Source organism: Rhinatrema bivittatum, chromosome 9 (genome assembly GCF_901001135.1).
Source record: "Rhinatrema bivittatum chromosome 9, aRhiBiv1.1, whole genome shotgun sequence".
Classification (NCBI taxonomy): domain Eukaryota; kingdom Metazoa; phylum Chordata; class Amphibia; order Gymnophiona; family Rhinatrematidae; genus Rhinatrema; species Rhinatrema bivittatum.
In genome coordinates, this window is record NC_042623.1 from 161,482,592 (window position 1) to 161,505,012 (window position 22,421).

At 44.5% G+C, this 22,421-nt stretch overlaps 1 protein-coding gene across 4 annotated transcripts in view; it reads left to right on the forward strand.

Moving 5' to 3' along the window:
- The window catches only part of AMMECR1L (AMMECR1 like), a 52,577-nt gene extending 44,524 nt beyond the window's left edge, over positions 1 to 8,053 (forward strand). For 2 of the 4 annotated variants that reach the window (XM_029615845.1, XM_029615843.1), the window contains 2 exons: positions 392 to 488; positions 4,204 to 8,053. In XM_029615845.1, coding sequence (XP_029471705.1) covers positions 392 to 488; positions 4,204 to 4,315 — 209 coding nt within the window. In that variant the 3' untranslated portion in view covers positions 4,316 to 8,053. Of the gene's footprint in view, positions 1 to 391; positions 489 to 4,203 lie in introns of those variants that run through there. The other 2 variants (XM_029615844.1, XM_029615846.1) reach the window with 2 other exon arrangements.
- The last annotated feature ends 14,368 nt before the right edge of the window (positions 8,054 to 22,421 follow it).

A 22,421-nucleotide genomic window follows, 5' to 3' on the forward strand; every position in this document is an offset into this window, starting at 1 on the left:
ACCAAGTTCCCCCCTCCTGTCTATAGGCAGCACTTAGATAACTGCATATTCATTCAGAATATTCCCCACCTCCAGTATCTACAGAGTGCACCCAGATGGCGGATTGATCTTTTTTTTTTTTTTATTATTTCCCTTTTTTGCTTTTTTTTTCTCTCAACTGAATATATTTTATTGACATGAGAAGAAATGCATTTGGGTACATGGAGACAGCCCAATGCTTTATGATGTGGCATGTTGTGTATCTGCCTCCCTCCTATCTTACCTTCCCTCCCAACATCCCCTTGAAGTTTATGCCCCACACCTCCTGTTTCCTACTTTTCTATCCCTTAGTTATTGGATGTGCCTCATTATTTGGTTCTCACTGGAATTTGTATTTTTTTTTTCCCTTCAGACTGGGATCAGATTCAGACCATCGACTCCTTACTCAGGAAAGGTGGCTTCAAGGCTCCCATAACCAATGAATTTAGGAAAAGCATCAAGCTGACTAGGTGGGAAGCTACTTGCTCTAGTCTCTTCTGACAACCTTCAATCTTTGCTGGAGACAGTGACTGCTGCTCTGTCCTCTCTCTGCACCACCATTCCATAGACATCACACCTTCAGCGCCGTTTCATTTAATTATCCTGGTTAAAAAGGGCACTTTATCCATGAAATAAGTTTCAAGTACATCAAAGGCATCACCTTTTTTTTTTTATTGGACTAACTTAATACTTCCTTGAATAGCTTTTGTAAGCAAATACTCTTTCTTATTATTCATGCCAGACCAGTCCAGACAAATGGGTTATGTCTGTCCTGCTCAAAGCTGGTTTCACTCCCCCTAGAGAGAAGTCTGGTGCAGCCATCAGCTCCTCCCTATTTCTCGGGCTGGTGGACTGGTGCTGCAGCTAGGGAAAGCTTAAGGTCCTGGTGGAGCTTAAGCGGGGGACGGGGGGGGGGGGGGGGCACTGGATGATGAGGTCCTGGTGGGACTGATTATCCCTTCCCCTCTTGGGAAGTTGGAGTCTGAGTTCCTGCACCAATGGGTGAAGCACTGGGTGGTCCCCAGTGACTTTGTTCCCTTGGTGGATCTGGCAGGAGGAACTACTGACAACACACTTTTCCTCTTTTCTGGGAGAGCAACAGGGAGGCATTAAAGTTTATTAAAAAAAAAAAAAAAAAAAGCTTGCAGCACAGCCTTTTCTCTGGACTGCTTTCCAACCTTCTATGGTGCTGAGCTGGATTTGGATTTGGTCAAGGGGCTCCGAGGTGATCACTCCCCTCTCTCTCCCTCCACTTACTTCTGGTAAGGCTGTAAGAGAAAAAAAAAAAGGTAGGCACAGTATCTGAGGTAAGTCAAAGTGGCTCAATGCATCAGCCTGGTTTGTGAGTAGTCAAAAACCAGGCAGGAGATTGCACCCTGACGGCTCAACAATCTGCCAAGAACAAAACTGGGTGGATTCCCCAGATGGAGCCCTGGCCCCTATGGTGGAAGCCAGTACTATAATGCACAGAGATCAGGGCTGGTTGGCATTCCTATTTTGGCCAGATCAGCAGACATTTTATTGCTGCTTTGTGCCAAAAATAAACAATAAATTAAGCATTTCAGCCTCTTTACCTCTCTCTTCCTTCCAGTAGTTGAGCAGGGCAGTGGTGTGGTTGCTGCATATCTTCCTTAAAGCACAGTAAAGCCTGCACAGCTCAAGTTCACTATTGAGTTATTTCTACAGGTGAACTCAGATCCAAGTTGGAGCTCCTTCCCTGCCCTCTCTGATAGTTGACCAATGGAGGGAGCAGCTTGCAGAAACTACTTGCTTTCCCTTTACACAAATGAAGCTTCTCAGAGGGGAAAGATGGGGGGGGGGTTTGGTGGCAATCTTTAGACACTTAGGGGGAATGGGGGGGATAGAAAATTCATGGCCCAACAGGGCCATATATGAAACTTTGTGGGGGAAAAAGAAGGAATTGTGCCACAGGCCCTTCTACATCTATTTTTATTTATTTATTTTTGGCAGTGCCACTGTGACTATATCCGGTTAAGTAACAAGTTAGTCGGCCACACAAGGCTGGTTACCTGAAACCTCTCGGTTATATTCAAACATTGCTGTTTAGGTTTTTTAGTTATCTGGCTACATGTAGTTGGATAACTTTTAGGGGAATTTATTCAGCAGGACATTTATCCTGCTGACTATCTGGGCGAGTTATCTGGCTAACTTTATTTATTTATTTATTTAACATTTTTTTTATATACCGACAACCGTTTGCACATCGTATCGGTGTACAATTAACTCGAAATAGGTAGGCATAGCCTTTACATGGAACATTAATTATAAAATTAGAATTAAAAGGGTATTACAAGAAAAACAAATGGAAGGCAGAGCATTTCCTAGAACAGTAACTATAACAGAGATAAAGGTATTTCAAAAAAGATACAGAAAACACAGGTTTTATAATAGATATGAGATATATGTACAAGATATTTACAAGAGAATTCAAACAGTCTTATGGAAAAAAAGGTTTTAATACATCATGTGGATGGAGTAGTGGGAGGGTAGGCTTGTTGAAAGAGCAGAGTTTTTAGTTTCTTTTTGAATTTTGGGGTAGATGTTTCGCCAGATAACATGTCTACTCGCTGGCTTACTGAATATGCCCCCCCCCCCGTTTCAGATCACTGTTTTGAGCTGTGATTTGCCAGAATGCTCTTATGGAAAATGATGTAAGACAGTTACATTGGTTGAATGCTTGCAGGTTTTCCTCAAGCAAACTTATCCATGTAATGATATTTTGTACAATAAACAAAACATTAACACCTAAAGTTTTTAAAATTAAACCAATCTTTTCTTCATTGGAGTCTCAATCCATAAGAACGTAAGAAATTGCCATGCTGGGTCAGACCAAGGATCCATCAAGCCCAACATCCTGTTTCCAACAGAGGCCAAACCAGGCCATAAGAACTTGGCTATTACCCAAACACTAAGAAGATCCCTAAGTGGCTATTCCCTAAGTAAACTTGATTAATAGCCATTGATGGACTTCTCCTCCAAGAACTTATCCGAACCTTTTTTGAACCCAGCAACACTAACTGCACTAACCACATCCTCTGGCATCAAATTCCAGAGCTTTATTGTGCGTTGAGTGAAAAAGAATTTTCTCCGATTAGTCTTAAATGTGCTACTTGCTAACTTCATGGAATGCCCCCTAGTCCTTCTATAATTCGAAAGTGTAAATAACTGATTCACATCCACTCGTTCAAGACCTCTCATGATCTTAAAGACCTCTATCATATCCCCCCTCAGTCGTTTCTTCTCCAAGCTGAACAGCCCTTTGTATGTGTTTTTTCGTTTGTATCTTGTCTTTTTTACTAATATTTTACAGACCATCATAACAGCCCATGGTCTACGGGCATTGCTGCTCCAACTTTAACCGCTATGGGGGTTATCTTTAATCATTGGTCCAAACACAGTCCATGCATTTCAATTTTTCACTGTCCATGCATTTAAATTTTGTTTTTTTCTTTTTCCTTTTTTCACTAAAAATGCTTTCTTTTAACTATTTATGAAAGCAAAGTACTTCCCTTAGATGAATATTCGGTGCTCAAGCTCAAACATTGGTTCACGAATGTTCCCAATCCGAATCCAGAGGTCAGTTCGACATGATCACGTTTTGCATTCCACTTCTTCAGGAAGAATCTGGATTATTCCTGAAGAAGTGGAATGTGAAACGTGGTCATGTCGAACTGACCTCTGGATTCGGATTGGGAACATTCGTGAACCAATGTTTGAGCACCGAATATTCATCTAAGGGAAGTACTTTGTATTTTGCTTTCATAAATAGTTAAAAGAAAGCGTTTTTAGTGAAAAAAGAAAAAAACAAAATTTAAATGTATGGACAGTGAAAAATTGAAATGCATGGACTGTGTTTGAACCAATGATTAAAGATGACCCCCATAGCGGTTAAAGTTGGAGCAGCAATACCCGTAGCCCATGGGCTGTTATGATGATCTGTAAAATATTAGTAAAAAAGACATATAATACAAACGAAAAGACCCATACCAAGGGATTGAGACTCCAGTGAAGAAAAGATTGGTTTAATTTTGAAAACATTAGGTGTTAACATTTTCTTTATTGAATGACATTTGGTCTCATTAACTAAGAAGGGAATACATTTTGATAATGATATTTTGTACCACATTTCTTGTCCCTGAATTTCCTTTCCATTTTAATATCCAGGTACCGCAGTGAGAAGGTGACAATCAGCTATGCTGAGTACATTGCCTCACGGCAGCACTGTTTCCAGAATGGCACCCTCCATGCTCCGCCCCTGTATACACATTACTCCTGACACACGGCTGCATGACCAGTCTCCACACCCGCTGCCCGGCAATGGCTATGACATCATGGGGGCAGATGCCTCCTCTTCCTGGTCCAGTTACTTCTATTACTGCACCATTTTATGATGCTAGCTTCCGTTGCCAAGCCTGCCTTGGAGCTGACCTGGAGTATGCAGAGCAAGGAAGAGAGACCAGTAGAGAGAGCTACTTTTACCTCTGTCTTCTCTCCTGTAGTGGTTCATTGTGACTGGGGCTTTGTGACTTGTGATACTGGGAGTTCCCAGCCAAGAATCTTACAGGGAACAGCATCTGGGTGTCCATGCCATCTCCAATTGCTCTGTCCCTGTATTTGTTTCCACAATGTGGGAACTGCAGAAATAGGAATATTGGGGGTACCAAACCTTCCAGATCTGGCAGGAGCCCCTACCCTGTGGCAGTCTGGGCAACGGAGTCCTTCAAGAAACATTTTTAGGCTATTTTAAATTTTTTTTAATTTTATTTTTTATTTTTTTTTAAACCTTCTTGTATTTGTTGCATATGGAGAGCTGATCATGATCCTCATACAGCAGTGACTGATACAATTCCAAGACTAAACCTCAGCAGCGCCCAGAACTGGGTGTGATCAACAGCGGAAGAAAGCACAGACATGACGGCATCTGAATGAATTTCTATTCCCCCACCTCCCTTAATGTAATACTTCTGTTCTTTTCTCCCTCCCCCTCCAACAGTTGACTACTTTGCACTCTTAGGTTTCTGGTTGTTTAGATTTTGGTGCAGAGGTTTGGGATGCTGAGGCTATAAGAGACCACATGTGTAAGTTTTCACTAATACCAATCAGCAAGAGGGGACAGTGGTGTTCCTGTGTGAAATCTGATGTGCTCATCTGTTGCTAAGAGGTATCACAACTGTTCCCCACATCCTGTCCTTGTTCTAGTTTTTCAACTCAGGTGGCATTTCTCACCTCTCTCTCCATGAGCCCTGGAGGAAACTTTGTGGGTGTGGGAAATGGTACCCTGGTCACTCTATGCACTCCATAGGTCAATGTCCGCGGCCTTGGAGAAGACCATGTTGGTTGGAGTGATATTAACTGGATTATGCTTTGCACTCAATTGGGTCATTACCCAAAACCCTGGAGAAAGCTATGCTGATGGAGATATTACCTGAATCTTACATTATGTATTCAGTAAAGTCAGTATTTGAGGCCTTGGAAAAAGCTAGGGTAATGGAGATAATCGTATCTTCCAGGTCATTTTATTTTTCAATAGAATTTAGTATATAATCCACTGCTATGTTATGTCCTATGAGTTGAAGCCAGCAAGAGTTGCCTATTCTCTCCTAGCAAGCTGGATGACTTTATAGAAGAACCTAGAGCTTGTCGGATTCTGTGGCATGTTGATACCTTCATGCTGCTACCACAAAGAAAGAGACTACTGGGGATACTGTATTGTCTCTGCTACTGTTAGGTTGTATATGGGAGAGGGGAGATGAAGTGGAGATAATCACTGGGCCATAGCCCAGCCTCTGAAAAGGGCAGTAGATTTTTTAATGTGCTTGTTTTTCCCTATTTCTGCTAAAACACCATCAAAGGACAACAAGATTTACTTTTCAAGATGAGGAGAATAAATCCAAAGTTAATATCTTCAGTGGTTGCAGTTCCAGCTGCTGGAGTCCTCAAGCAGATGGGGAAAATGCGTATTCAAGATCTGCCTGATTCTTCTGTAAAGCAAAGAGCTCAATCCATGTTGTCCAATCTCTTCAGTTAGTCCAGGTCCTTTGCCTCATCGACACTGATGCCATCTCATCCCGTTCTACTTTGTCTTTCTTGGATTTAAAGAGAGCTTAATCTGAGCTCATGTTATAATACCAGCAGCATTAATCTCTTATGTGTTCTCGCTCACAGATACCAAGTATCCAGTCAATGCACCAGACATGCTTCCTCTCCAACTAATCCCAAAAGCTCAGCCCATCAAATTCATTGATGCTGATTGTTTAATGCAGACTGATCCTATTTCGTCCTTTGACTGAAAATGAAAGCTTAGTACAATCTTATACCACTTACCTACATTCCTGATACAGAGAGATCAGTCTAGGGCTAAACTTCCCTCTCATTGCCATTGATATTTAATTCCTAATAAATCTTCTCCAATTACAATGTATAACTGCTGCTAGAACTACATGTGTGAGAGGTGCTGCTAGAGGTTAGTCATAGCACAGGAGCGAAGTTAGAGGCGCAGGATGCAGCAGAGACGAGGGTAGCTGTTGGAGTCCAGTCATAGTAGAGAAGGATTAGGTGAATCTGGTTGTGCACCTAGGCAAATGGTGGCAGATCACTGGAACTAACCACACTGTGTTCTCGCTGGTACACTCTTCTGTTCTCGAAATAGTTACTATCGTTACTTAGGAGAAAGTTGTCATTTTGCAGAGAGGTCTGGAATGACTTAACAGCTTCAGCTGTGTCATGCTCCAAAGCCTTACATAAGTTTTGTGAGTTGGGGAAGCAGGTTATTCACATTTTCAGTAGGGGGAATGCAACTGAATCTGTGCAACAGGTGGTGAGCATGGGGCAGCAACAAGCACCATGTGGCATTGGCATCCGTTTTTATTCTCCCACTGGAGCTCTGTTGCAAATACATTTCTTTAGCAAGACTTGGGGGGGGGGGGGGGGGTCCCAGTTTTGTCTGCCATTGCCAAGATTTTGAATGGATGCAGGGCTGTAATAGTTTACCTTACTAGTCCCTGCCATCACATTTGACTATATTTCTGTCGGCATTTACAAGGCCCATAGGCAAGGCTTGTGAAACAAACTTTTTGCTGTCATGGGAGAGATGGTGGGTGACCTATAACTTGTTACTTTCTGCAAACAGCAAGACTTGGAAAGTGTGGGGGGGGGGGGGAGCGGGATTTGAAACCTCATTACTGTATGTGATTGTCAAGGTCTGGGGAGGGAAGGCGTGTTCTGTTGTCCCGGTATGAGGAGGCTGCTGCTGGCTTATGTCTTGGTTTATGTAGCCAGCAGGTTGACTAATAATATTATTTGAATGACCTCATCAGCTGATCATTGCAGAGGTGGATGTCCGAGTGAACGATTCAACATATTACACTTGTTGCCTCCTAGATAATATTACTATTGAGTGTACCTCGGACTCTTCTCTAATGAAGTATTGTAGAAAATAAATTATAATGGTTCAAGAGATTATCGGTGGTCATCTCATGCTTTGTACTACAACTGTCAGCAGATTGTAATCCTTACAGTGTAGCTGTTTCCAGAACTACAGAATGGTGGTTAATGCACAGAGATGCAAAGCTGGTGATTCCACTTACAGGGGATTCAAGTTTTTTTCAAGATATAAGTATTTAAATACCTTGTTGGTTTATCTAATGTTTGCCTTTTATATTTTTTACTTTTTGTAATTTTTATTTGCTACAGTCAGGCCAGTAAAAGTGCTTTTAGAGCTGCCATCTGTATATGTATTTTATGCCATCTGTATATTTTTTTTATGAATCACCATCTTTGTTTTTTTTGTGTTTTCCTGTTGCAAGGGTTGTTGGGTAAAAGTGATTGTTATGTGCATGAAATCACCACAGCACCTTATCTAATGGGGAAGCTTCCTGTAAGAAAACTAGACCAGAATTAGGAGACAGAGCAGGTTGCAAAAAAAATGAGGCAAAAGCAGATATGGAAGTCTGAATATTAAGACTGTTTTATGAAGTGTTGGCCATGGCAGAATGACAGCAAGAAGCATGAAGTGAAAGATGAAGGGACCTCTAGAAGTAACAGCTGGAAGGGCCAGAGGGGAACTTGGCTTGAGGTGTGAAGGAAAGGGGAAGGGCAGCTGAAGATGGAGGAGGATTGAGGGAATGAGGTTGTAGCCAGTTGCTAATGTGATCAATCTATTTTCTAAGAGGCTACATTGAATACTACACCAAAAGCAGCTGAATATAATCTGATACTGTGAGCTAATGCTGAATTCCTCCAGTGACTATCAGGCCGATGCAATATCGTGTGTTCAGGCTAGCGCACAGGTTAACCCACAGTTGGACGTGCATCCATAACCCCTTATGCAATAAGGGGATCAGCGCGTCCAAAACATGGGACCAAACCAACATGTAGCGAATAGCGCTGATCACATGTAAATGCCATGTTGATGAAGCTATAGGAGCTCAATTTAAAAAAAAATAAATGTGTACCCAATGTGTTCATTTTGACCCTCAAGAATTAACACCAGTCCTGGAGCTGGCGTTAAGTCTTGAGGAGTGCCAAAAGTTTAACAAAAAAGCAGAAAATACTACTTTTCAGTGGTTCCTCCGACTTAATATCATGGCGATATTAAGTCTGAGGAATCACAGAAAGCAGCAACGTGAAAAAAAAAGTCTTGCCAGCAGTCAGGTTAGGAAAATAGACACTCAATTTTATAAGCATCCGTTTCCCTAACCTGTGCACAGTCACTTCTCCTGGGCACCTGATGCCAAGGAGGCGCTAGGGACACACAATTTGCCCTAATGCCTCCTTTTTTAATGCAGTGGCTCATTTGCCTATTGCATCACTTGCCCAGGAGAGGTGGATGGGTGCGTGTTAGGAAAGCGGGCACTCATTCATGAGTGCCCATTTTTCCCGCATGGATATTGCATCGGCCTGAATGAGAGCTGAGAAAAAAATCAGAAGCTTACTGGCATAGAGCATGTGCGGATTTTTATATCATGTCTGTGGAGGTGTGTGACCACCATCGATGCACTAAGGGCCACATGGGTGCCATCAAGCCCTGTGCATGCCTCAAATGTGCTGGCTGGGCCTTCTGTGCCATTAGTATCGGTGGGCACTGTAGAGTCGAGATGCACCGGAGGTACGGCATCAACCTTAGCATCATTGAGCTCCTTGAGCCTTTATGTGGCAGAGTAGGGCCACTGACCTCTAGTGTTGTGACCAGACTGCATCTGGGACTAGGACTGCCATCAAGCGCCATGGTCTCCTTGACACCACTGGGGCTGCCCTCGATGTCTTTGAGGCCATCTATGCCCTTGATATCATCAAGGTGCTGCACATGGCCACTCTCGATGCCATCTTGGTGAAGAGCTACCTCGATACCATTGATACCTGCCATGGAGGCCATCGGGCATGTTGGCCAGCAATGCCATTCATTGTCACTCTCAACGATGTCAAGCACCATTAATGAGGCACTGGGATCACCTTTGGGTGCCATGGTCACTCTTGAGACCATTGACTGCTGAGGCTCCTGAGAACCCTCGAGTGGCACTGAAGCCTTGGGATGATGGCGTTTCGGGCCTTAGACAGCCTTGGTGCTGTTGAGCGCTGGGCTCACCATCAACCCAAGACATCCAGGCGCAATGGTCCAGTGCCCTTGAGGCTCCTTTGTGTCCAGACGGGGGCACCAAGGAGCATCATGCTGTCCCATCACTGGCCTATGGCGATCGGGTACTATGGATGCCAATGATCTCGGGGGCCCTGGGATCAGGGGCCATCGGAGGCGCCACCTGGCTTACTGCACCATCAGTGCTAAATAGCACTAGTGTTGCTGTAGAGATTATCGTCAGCCATGGCCACTGGCAAAGGACACCATCAAACTAGCATCAATGACGCTCTCAGACATATAAGTGAGCTGAGGGCAATTGTCAATGGTGCTGGTAGTCATCGGTTCCTTTGGGCACCAATGTGGCATGGCTGTGTTGGGCCCGAAGAGCCTCTGCCTGCAGGTGCCCTTGGCATCCTTGATTCCACCAGTGCCTTTGGGCATCGGGGTCTCTATCAGTGCCGCTGGGCTGTCGATGTCTGCAGATACCTGGGGTCCCAGGGATGGTGCTATATACCATCAAACTGGTCAAGACATGGTCAACTGCTATCGAAGCCCTGGGTGCAGCATCGTTTGATGCCATTGATGCGATCCATCATTGCTGATGGTTATGAGCCCCATGGGTCACCAGATATCATAGGACACCTCCGCAGAACAGCATGTGCACTGTCAGTCGCCATGGCCTTTGCTGCTGCCATTCCATGAGGGAGATGGTGGTGTGCCATTCCTGACGCCATTTCAAGGGCTGCATTTGGCGTCTTGGAGCATTGTCAGGTACTGGGGTACCATGGGGGCGATGCCATAGAATGCCACCCATCACCACACCATAATCAGAGCCCCACTAATACTGGGGATGCCATCAACACACTGTTCCTATTCACTCCATTGGGAGTTAGTGCGACAGTGGAACATGGCATGAGCAATCGGTATGGCAGGGGTCATCTGCTCCTAGTGCCTCAGGCGCTGGCAGGCCACATTCTCTCTATTGGTGCAGTACACAGCCATACCAGGGTTCTGCCATCGTCATGTCAAGGTATGAGCTTCCTTGTCTGTTCTGCCCCATAAGGTGCTAGGGAGCACTTACGAGGAAGGCGTCATCACACACTGATGTGGTGATGCCTTCCTTGTCAGTGGTGGTACTCAGTCCTTGTTGTGCCATGGGATTCTACCCACAAACATGGCAAGTGGGTTTGTAGGTTTACCGTTATCCATAGGATGGGATACTCCTGTATGAGTACTGGTCAGCGTGCTTTTATAGTGGAGGGCACTGTTACGCCAGTTGCCTTCTACTATATGGGTGTGTGTGTGAGTGTTTCCCTCGTGACAAGCACAATAGGTTGTACACCACAGCCACAGGACTCACTTAAGACTGCCTGGTCGAACCCCTATGGGAGTAGATACCAGGAGGGTAGTGTTGGGAGTCTTCCCCTTCATCAGAAGAAGACTATGTCTTTTGACCTGTCCTGTGTTAGAAATGCTCTTTATGGGGAAGCCCCTGTGGCTCCATCTTTTGAGGATTTATTGCCTAACTGGAGCCTCAATTCTTTTGAATCGGTGCATCGTCTTGTAGGCTAGACTGGGGGACAACAGCAATGGTCATTGGACTGTTTGTGCTGGGGTCCCTCTGTTGATTTTTGTGGTTGCCTACCCCATCTGAGGGTGGTGTAAGTGGCAGATTTGGTTGCTTCTGAACCTCAGCAATCAGTGACTTTAACCCAACTCTCACCTGGAGAGTTGAAAGGTTTTTCAGGATTGGGAGGCCATGATTCCTGTTGTTTTCCTGTCCCTTCAGAAAGGGAAGATATGACTGGGTTTCCAGGGCAACCCTTATGGGTTCCCCTCTGGATGCGTGGTTGTCCACCCCTACAATGGGTGGTCCTCGTTCTCTGTTTCCTGGAGAAGGGATGACACTGCTTCTGACTGGCAGTTGCTCTCTGTTCCTTGCAGGATCCAAGACCCGGTCAGATGGTAGCACTCTCCTTGGGTCATCCTAAGGCATAGCAGGTCTATTGTGCAAGGGAGCCATTCCAAATTCGGTCTCCCCGTTGTACTAGGAGTCTCCTCTTTAGGGTAACTCAAAGTGAAGATTAAGGGTTTCTCCCATCCAGGAGACACTTTTGAAAGCTGCTGAGCTCAATGGGCATTTTTCATGGAGAAACACTATTGCCAGTCATTCTTGCCTATGGGACCCTACCTCACTGAGGACGGTTCTAGTCCATCTGATTGGCAAGTATGCCTTTTAACCGCTTGCCATATCCATGGCTGAGAGAGTTGGATGTGGGACCACTCAACAGAGGTGTTACTCTTTGGTTCCAGTGCCTTGCAAGCAATACTTCCCCTGTTTAGGGAGAACCCTGCCTGTGGACAGGAGAGTCCTAATAAGAAATTGACATACTGGGTCAGACCAAGGGTCCATCAAGTCCAGCATCCTGTTTCCAACAGTGGCCAATCCAGGCTACAAGTACCCAAACACTATGTAGATCACATGATATTGATGCCAGTAATAGCAGTGGCTATTCCCTAAGTTAACTTGATTAATAGCAGTTAAAGGACTTCTCCAAGTACTTTTCCAAACCTCCTTTAAACTCAGCTACACCAACTGCACCAACCACATCCTCTGGCAACAAACTCTAGAGCTCAATTGTGCGTTGAGTAAAAAAGATTTTTTTCTGATTAGTTGCTACTACTGCTACTTGCTGACTTCATGGAGTACCCCCTAGTCCTTCTATTATCCAAAAGAGTAAATAACCGATTCACATCTACCCATTTTAGACCTTTCATGATTTTAAAGACTTCTATCATATCCCCCCTCAGCTGTCTCCTCTCCAAGCTGAACAGCCCCAACCTCCCCATCTCCTCCTCATAGGGGAGCCGTTCCATCCCCTCCATCATCTTAGTCACCCCTCTCTATATCCTCTCCAGTGCAACCATATCCTTCTTGAGATGCAGTGACCAGAACCGCACACAGTGCTCAAGGTGCAGTCTCACCATGGAGCTACACAGAAACATCATGACATTGACATTTCTGGGCTGACTGAAGCTCAAAGTGCATGTGGCACTGATTTATAAAGCCCCTATACTCCTTAGAATTTCCAAGGTATCTGGCAGGTAGTGGCAGGTGTGGTATAGGTTGTGGAAGACGGAACTACTCGGTTGGAGGTGGAGCTGCAAGGAGGTGAACCAACACTGGTGCATGCAACGATTGTTCCATTTACTGGACTGCATGCTTCCTTGGGGGAAGTATATGTAATCATGGTTGAGGTATTAATACCTAAGCCAAGTTGATGGTCAGTCTTTCTGAGTTCACATTGCCCTGCCCTAGTATCCTTAGGGTTTCCAGGCCCGTGAAGAAAGCTTGTTCTACAGGGGTTTACACTTGTAGCACCCTGGCTTCCTGTCTCTTGGTGGAGTGTTTCTGGATTTCTTCCCTGGAGGACCAGGAATTGGCAGTGAGTAATTCGCTTGGGGTTGAGATATACAACCTAGCGACTTGTTCTTATCCCTGCTTCCTTGTGTTCTTCGCTCCTTTCAACTTCCAGTTGGAATATCAAGGAGAAAGGAAGAAAAGCTAAGGCATTTGTGGTATATCTTAGTGTATGCCTTCAGGGAATGATACACCACTTTTTCCGTATTTTTTCACCAAGTTCTGGCCAATACCACCTTTAGCTTTTTTCACTTCACGGGGTAGTCCAAAGTGGCTTCCTGCTCACCTAACTATCCTGTAGACAGGATGGATAGCCCTGCCCTTGACCAGGTGCAGTGTGGGTGAGCTTCAAGCCTAACTTATCTCCCTGCTTGGGGGTTTGGGCTAACGATCCTATTCGGGGATTGCCTTTCATACCCAGAAACTCTTGATGCAGTCCTGTGTGGTCAGCTGTGTCTGGTAGATGGCACATAGGGTCTATCATACTTGGGTTTTTCTGTCCTTTGTGCCCATCAGCCAAACATGGGGCACACTTCTGCAGATGCATTCTGTTCTTCAGATGCCAGTGGACAGCAGTTTCTATCTGGGGAGCTTTCAAGCCCCACTTGGCTTTTCAGTTGTCATGTAACACCGAAGTAAACTATAAGAACATAAGAAAATGCCATACTGGGTCAGACCAAGGGTCCATCAAGCCCAGCATCCTGTTTCTAACAGTGGCCAATCCAGGCCATAAGAACCTGGCAATTACCCAAAAACTAAGTCTATTCCATGTAACCATTGCTAATGGCAGTGGCTATTCTCTAAGTGAACTTAATAGCAGGTAATGGACTTCTCCTCCAAGAACTTATCCAATCCTTTTTTAAACACAGCTATACTAACTGCACTAACCACATCCTCTGGCAACAAATTCCAGAGTTTAATTGTGCATTGAGTAAAAAAGAACTTTCTCCGATTAGTTTTAAATGTGCCCCATGCTAACTTCATGGAGTGCCCCCTAGTCTTTCTACTATCCGAAAGAGTAAATAACCGATTCACATCTACCCGTTCTAGATCTCTCATGATTTTAAACACCTCTATCATATCCCCCCTCAGTCGTCTCTTCTCCAAGCTGAAAAGTCCTAACCTCTTTAGTCTTTCCTCATAGGGGAGCTGTTCCATTCCCCTTATCATTTGGTAGCCCTTCTCTGTACCTTCTCCATCGCAATTATATCTTTTTTGAGATGTGGCGACCAGAATTGTACACAGTATTCAAGGTGCGGTCTCACCATGGAGCGATATAGAGGCATTATGACATTTTCCGTTTTATTCACCATTCCCTTTCTAATAATTCCCAACATTCTGTTTGCTTTTTTGACTGCCGCAGCACACCTCACCGACGATTTCAATGTGTTATCCACTATGACACCTAGATCTCTTTCTTGGGTTGTAGCACCTAATATGGAACCCAACATTGTGTAATTATAGCATGGGTTATTTTTCCCTATATGCATCACCTTGCACTTATCCACATTAAATTTCATCTGGCATTTGGATGCCCAATTTTCCAGTCTCACAAGGTCTTCCTGCAATTTATCACAATCTGCTTGTGATTTAACTACTCTGCACAATTTTGTGTCATCTGCAAATTTGATTATCTCACTCGTCGTATTTCTTTCCAGATCATTTATAAATATATTAAAAAGTAAGGGTCCCAATACAGATCCCTGAGGCACTCCACTGCCCACTCCCTTCCACTGAGAAAATTGTCCATTTAATCCTACTCTCTGTTTCCTGTCTTTTAGCCAGTTTGCATCTTCCTCCAAGAGTTCTCTTGTTTGCATCTCTAGACTTTTTCTTGTATCCAGGAGGTTCTAGACTTACTGTCAGGGTTTGCTGATACAAACCCTACTTCTAATGTTCTCTATAATGAAGAGTATGTTTCTTGCTGGCATTTGTATCACTCCCCTGCCTTGGATACCTCTGCTGTGCATTGGGATTTTGTGTCTGTCTTTTCTATGGTTTTCTCTTTGTAGAACCCAGGGAGGAGCGGATTTAGCCAGATAAGTTAACTGGCTAACTAGTATCTGAATAAAGAAAAACAGAAAAGCACCAACTAGGGAACATTGGCATCCTACCCAAAAGTATCTCAATGGTAACTGGAGCATGATCACAAAGAACCATCACTTCTATTTTTTCCATTTTGATTCAAGAAAATAAAATCTTAAGAGTCAAAAATATAATCTATACAAGAATAAGATTGAGGGGCTGAAGAAAACATACAATCTGTATCTTCCAGGTTTAGCACCCTCCAAATGTCTGGAAGTTGCAGCTCCTTCACCAGTAAAAGAAGATCCAAACTCTTCTGAAACACCTGAAAGTAACCTAGGAGGCTTTGCATCTATAACTGCTTCCATGACAAGGTTAAAATCACTTCCTAAAATTAAAACATAATTGGGAAATTGACTTACAATAGAGATTATTTGAGGAAAAATGTGAGAACATATACATTAGGTGCATAAATATTACTGAACAGATATTTCTTATTATATAGAAAACCACCAATAAAAACAAACCGACCAGTTGGATATGTCACAACTTTATCCATTTGAAAAGGAACATGCTTATGAATTAAGATAATCACACCACTTTGTCTAGCTGAAAAGGAAGAAAAATAATATATTGACCCGTCCAAACACATTTAAATTTCTTATGTTCCTCAGAAGACAAATGCATTTCTTAGAGAAATACAACATGATTTTTTTAAATAACATTTTCTTCTTTTTAATTGGAGAGTGTATACCATCCACATTTAGAGAGCTTATTCTAAGAACATCCAGAGTTTATAGCAGGGGTGAGTAAACTGAGGCGGGTGGGGGAACACACTTGCTACCCAATGAAGGAAGGAAAAATTGGCAATGCTATCGAATCTCAGTGCCACGGAAGCACCGCAAGCTCAGTAGGAAGAATGTAGTGATATCATTGTACATACACTGCAGATTAAGCATGTGTCTCTTTCGGTGGGCCGGGGAAGGAAGCTGCTTCTGCTTTGTTGAGCTCAGGCAGAGAGTGGCTTACTTTGTGGCAGAACTGGACATGGGAGCAGATACTACGGTAATTCTACATTCCAGGGAGAGCTACCATCCTCAGACCTCAGCCCTAGAGGAGGAGTTCCTGCTGCTATCAGGTCCCTAACCAGGGAGAGGGATCGCAGCTGTTGCCCCCCCCCCCCCCCCCCAGGGAAAATGAAATGGTTAGGTAAGGGAGGAGAATGCGCAAAGAGGCCAGAGAGAATGAGGAAGTGGGGAAGGAAGAATAAAGGCAAAATGTGTAACCAAAAAAAAAAAAAAGGCAAATCAAAGCATGAGAAAATAAAGATGAGCAAACTAAGAAAAATACAAATACAGAAAAATAGGAAAAATTAGTGAAAACAGTAAAAAAGCAAAAATAAAGATGGACAAAGTAGGATGGAATTTTTATTAGCTCCTAAAAAATTTGGTTGGCACCTAAATGTTTTGAAAAATTGTCCAGCCTGTGTGGAGTGTGTGTGTGTGTGTGCTCTTTGTGATGTGGTTGTCTGCCTATGTGTATTTCTGTGTGTGGGTGAGGTAGGTCTGCCTTTGTTTATCTGTCTGGCTATGTTGTGTCTATCCCTCTGTCTGTGGTGTGTCTGCTTGTTTTCTGTATGGGTGGTGTGTCTCTGTTTTTTGGTCTAGGTGTGGTATGTCTGATTTCCGTGCCTATTTGGGTGTTGGGATATTTCTGTGGGTGTCTCTGTATCTGGATTTGGTATATCTTTGTCTCTTCATTTCTGTCTTAAGTTTGGAGTAACTATGTCTATGTTTATTTGAGAGACTCATTTCCTGTCAGTCTAGATTTGGGGTGTCTGTGTCTGTTTGGATTTGAAGGTGTCTGCCTCTCTGTGCCCATGTATATTTGTGTATGCGTGAGCTTACTCCTTTCATCAACTTGAAAAGAAACAAAATGGGAGCCTTGAGCCACTAGTTAGCAGTGTGGCCTCCTGGTGTGTACCCTTCAGGTTTGTGTTGTATGTGTGTGTGTGCATCGTGGAGGGGGCCCTAAATAATTGCATGAATGGAAGGTGGGAGGCCGCAGCTAAAAAGGTGTTTACTTACCCCTGGTTTTTAGGATTGAAAAGAGTAAGAAACACAAGTCTCTTGCCTGTCTAGAACAAACAATGTCAACTAATGTTAATTGAGTAGTTCCTAGCCTGAGCCCTCCTCAAGTCCAATGCTTCGGAGAAAACCATTAACCCACGTACCCAAATGATAAAGAACTGAGATAAGAAACCCCTGTTATGGGCTTTGTGGGGGTGGACCCTGAGGATGCTGACTGTCAGGCCAAGAAACCTCCGAATCGTGCAGCAGAGATGAGGTTGGGCAAGTAAGTTCAAGGCAGGCAGAGTTCGTGCAGAGGCGGGGGTCAGGCAAGAAGCAAACAGAAGCAGAGTAGTAGTCAGGGCAGGTGGCAAACACAAGCAGAGTCGTGGCCAGGCAGGGTCAAAACCAGGAAACAGCCAGTGGAACAACTACTAATGCAGGAAGAAGGGAAGAGAACCTTTTGCTCGGGCACCAGGCCAGAGGACTAGGTTTCCCTTTATTGTGCAGCAGTGATGACATCATCAGCCTGCACTACCGGGAGGTGGGGTGCTGGGTCTTTAAAACTGATGAGTTCCTCTGGGGCTTACTCAGAGCAGTTGTATATTGTGGAGGGGCAGGATGTGGGAGCCATGCCAGGCGAGCCCCCAGAAGATCACAGTACACCATGCTGGGCCCAGGACCAAAAGGTACAGGACGGCCTGTGGTTAGTGGCATGTCACACACTCTCAGTTATTAGTGTCTGAAACTTCTCCATCAGGGAAATCTATCATACATACATATACAATTCATCCCTGTCTGCAGTAACACACACAGGACACAAAAACAAACATAGAACACTCCAAGGAACTGTATCTTCTTCATGGCTTCCTCTTCTTTCAGATCAGCCATGGCTTTCTCCAGCTCTACAGCCATTGCTCCATCAGATAATTAAGATTTGTCTTTCACCAGCCTGGCAGATTTCATCGACATAACAATTTGCTAAAGCACAGCACAAAGTAGTCTCTTGCTATCATGAAACTTCCACAGATTGTAAAATTTGCTAGGAGCAGATGTATGTGGCAAAGTAAAGTAGGCCCTCATGGAGCTTGTGGAATTGTGACCTCTCAGTGGCTCCTCATCACCAGAAGTCTGTTAATAATGTCTGATGCACTTTTCCTTCAGCACTTGTCCAAACCTCTTTTAAAGCCCCCTATGCTAGTTGCCTTGACCACATCTGCTGGGAACAGATTTCACAGCATGATTGCAATCTTGAATGAACAAATGCTCTCTACGATTTGTTTTAAATCTGCTGATTATTAGTTGCATGGAGTGTCCCCTTCTGGGTTAACAACTGTCCTGTATTTACCTGTTCCACCCTATTCATGAGTTTATAAATGTCTATCATCCCCCTTTCAGCTGTCTCTTTTTCAGGTTGAAAAGTCTTTCATGATAGGGGAGGCATTTCATCCCTTTATTATTTTTGTCACCCTTTTCTGCTCCTTTTCTAGTTCTGCTTTTTTTTTTCAGATGAGGTAACCAGAACTGCACACAATACTCAAGATGTGATTGCACCATGATTCGATTCAGAGGCAATGATATTCTCCGTTTTATTCGCTATTCCTTTCTGGATTATTCCTAACATTCTATTTGCTTTTTTGATCACTGCTGCTGCATACTGAGCTGAGGATTTCAATGTATTGTCCACAAGGACTCTAAGGGCATTTTTCCTGGGTAGTGACTCCTAATACAGATTGACTTTCAGAAAAATGTAAAGAATGTATGTTGTCTCCAAAAAAACAATAAAGACTAGAATGGTTTTCCTTGACCTGACCACCGTATATAATTATATCGTGACATACAGATCTGCTAGTGAAGTTAAGCAGATTTTTATCTCAGTGCGTAACTGGAATGTTTCTTCAGAGTCCACTCTTGACAAGACAAGTTCATGAAGCAATCAATCCAGTGGTCTACTTCAAAGCTTTGTGCCATCTTCAAAGCTGGTTAACATTTACATCATTGACCTGCTGAAAACCATGTCTTGGAAATTTATGTATGCTGATGATATTTGTTATGGGCTCGAGGCTTGAGTTTTCTATGAGTTGAAAGATGGCTTCAATATCAATAAGACCATCATTGCTAATGATTACTGTTGCTGATATCACATTCCGGCTGTCACCAAAACAATGTCCAGCATCTTCCACCATAATACAAGTGCTTCAAAATATTTAAATATCTATTTGAACAGCCACAGACTGAAACAAGACCCAGATCCAGTCTATCTGAATGTTAGACTGGACCACAGGCTGTCTTTCAAACATCACTTGTCTAAAACAGCAACAAAGATCAAGATGAGAAACATTATCATCAGCAAATTGGAATTACATGGAGACCAAATATTTACACATTTCAGCAATTCATTTGTCATTTGCTATTCTGTAGCATAATATTGTGAAGTAGTATAGACCCAATTTTCTCATACAAAACTGATTGATGTTCAGTTGCCTGAAGCCATGTAAATTGTATCTAGAGCTTTGTGCATTACTCCATTCCCATGATTACCTGTGCTCTCCAGCAAAGCTTGTGCCTGTGTGCATTTAAAGCAAATTTTACTATTAATTTCTCCTATTTGGCTGTCCTTGCTTCTGTATCAGATGCAAGACGGAGAGAAACATGGTTAGCTTATCTTCCTGTTGAACTCTTTTCTTCTTGATGGCCTGAAAAATTGCCTAACAAGATGTCACATTGGAAGTCTCTGCAGTACAAATTACATTAAGAATAGTACTTCACTGTTGGTTTATTAATAGATAAGGTAATAACATACGGGCGATACAGAAAACTAGCATGTCCCTAGCGCCTCCTTTTTGACAGAAGCGGCAGCTGTCAGTGGACAGCCGCAGACAGTTTTTTGTTTTGTTTTTTTTTAATCTTTGGGGCCTCCGACTTAATATCACCGCAATGATATTGTCAGAGGCCCCAAAGATTAAAAAAAATCTGCCTGCTCAATTTTGCCGGCGTCCGTTTTCCGAACCCGTGGCTGTCAGCGGGTTCGATAACCGACGCCGGTAAAATTAAGCGTCGGCTGTCAAATCCGCTGACAGCCGCCACTTCTGTCAAAAAGGAGGCGCCAGGGACGCGCTAGTGTCCCTGGCGCCTCCTTTTTACAACGGGCCCTAATTTGCATACCTGGGCTTCCTGAATCGCGCGCCCAGGAGAGTGGCTTGGGCAAGCGTCGGGAGAGCGGGTGCTGGCTGCTATGATATTAAGTGTACAGAAAAGCAGTTTTTTCTGCTTTTCTGTACACTTTCCCGGTGCCGGCTGAAATTAACGCCTGCCTTTGGCAGGCGTTAATTTCTGAAAGTAAAATGTGCGGTTTGGCTGCACATTTTACTTTCTGTATCGCACGGGACTAACTAATAGGCTCATCAACATGCATTTGCATGTTGCGGGCGTTATTAGTTTTTTGGGGGGGGGGGTTGGACGCGCGTTTTCCAAGCGCTATTACTCCTTACTGTACAGGGGGTAAAAATAGCATGTCGAAAACGCGCATCCAAATGGGGACTAAGCCTGAGCGCACTTTACTGCACTTTACTGCATCGGCCTGACAATTTTCCTAGCGTGTAGCCAGATGGACTCAGGACCAATGGGTATTGTACTCTTCTGCTGGCAGATGGGAGATGGAGTCAGATTTCAAAGCTGACGTCACTCTAGATATACCCCTCAGTTCTTCAGTATCTCTCCGTCTCCTAGCAGATGCGGACACTATCCCACACACTAGAATAGTGTTAAGAATTACAGCAAAGAAGAAACAAAATTTACCTTAAGGAAGATTGAGCCCTGCTCTCCTGCGGTGATACCTAAGGGTCCTTCCCCCAGTCGAGAATTCCTGAGGTGATCACCGATATCCCTCAGAGGTGTGCCTTGGTCCGGTAGCCGGTTCCCGGCGTGGACTTAGCCCCCAGTGTGGCTGAAATACAGCGGGTGCAGAAACAAGTGTGGCGGTGAAGGTAATTCCCTCTCCCCCTGCAGCTGGAGATCATCTGGCACACAATCGGTAAGCGCCGAGACCAGGTAAGAAAAAATCTTTAAATTCAGGTCTCCGGTCTCCAGAGCTCGGATTGCCATACCAAATCCATCCCTGGCGAGGTTAGAAGGGAGCAGGGTTGAGCAGCCTTGGTTGGGCTAGGCCTCAATCCGGTGCAAGGGTCCACACATGTGGAGACCCTGGGGGGGGCGCCATCTTCCCTTCTTGGCCGGCAGTACACACGGGGCAGGCCGGGCGGCCGATGCACCTAACTTGCGCGTGTCAAATACAGACGCGCGCATAGCTGCGAGCACAGTATGCACACAGCAAAGCACATAGTGGCGTGCACAACTGAGACGTGCACAACTGAGCACACCCCATGTGCACAACTGAGCGCACTTGTGCTCATAACTACACGCACAGCCGTGTTTACAACTGCATGTGCGCAAACACATAGAGACAATGGCACCGGCACCCAAAAAGGCCAGAAGGTACTCTCTTTGCACAGCCTGCCACATAAGAGTCGCGCAACCTGAACTGGAGTCCTGCCTGTGTCAACATTGCGAAGAAGCTCAGGGGGAACCAAATCCTGGTCCCTTACTGTCGGGAGATGGTTCCGGAACTACTGACGATAGCTCCACTGACCTATGCATCTCCGAGATGGCTTCTCCACAGGAGGGCACCTCCGGGGCCCCTACTCTGACTCCCCCTGGGATTAACATGGACCCAGGGACCTTCTCCTGATTGGAATTTTTCCAAGGGCTGCAAGCCTTCGTTCAGGTGCAATCAGCCCCAGCTGCGTCCCAGGCTCAACCCCTGCCAGAAGCACAAGATTCTCCCGGCCCGGCTCAGATGCCTCAAGACATGCTTCGCCTAACCAAGAACTTCCCTAACAGGGACCCAGACAGCTCAGATGATGAGAATGACTCCCTGAAAGAAGGAGAAATCCATCCAGGAATGGAACTATACTGAACCATGCTTTGCTTCTTCCAGAAGGACAAATTACCAGCCCTTGTTTCCCAGATTCTGAAGACACTGGGTATTCCGGGCATGGACCCTATGGTGGAACCAAAGAAGAACCCCATCTTGGTGTCCCTTTGTAAGGCCTCATGCTACTTTCCAATGATGGAAGCCATCCAGGAACTGATTGACCTGGAATGAGATGCCCTGGAGGCCAGCTTCAAAGGGGTCAGGCCTTGGAAGCCCTATACCCTCTAGAAGCAGCAACCAAGGAATGTCTGCGTTTCCTGAAAGTGGACGCTATGGTCTGTGCCGTCTCAAAGCAAACAA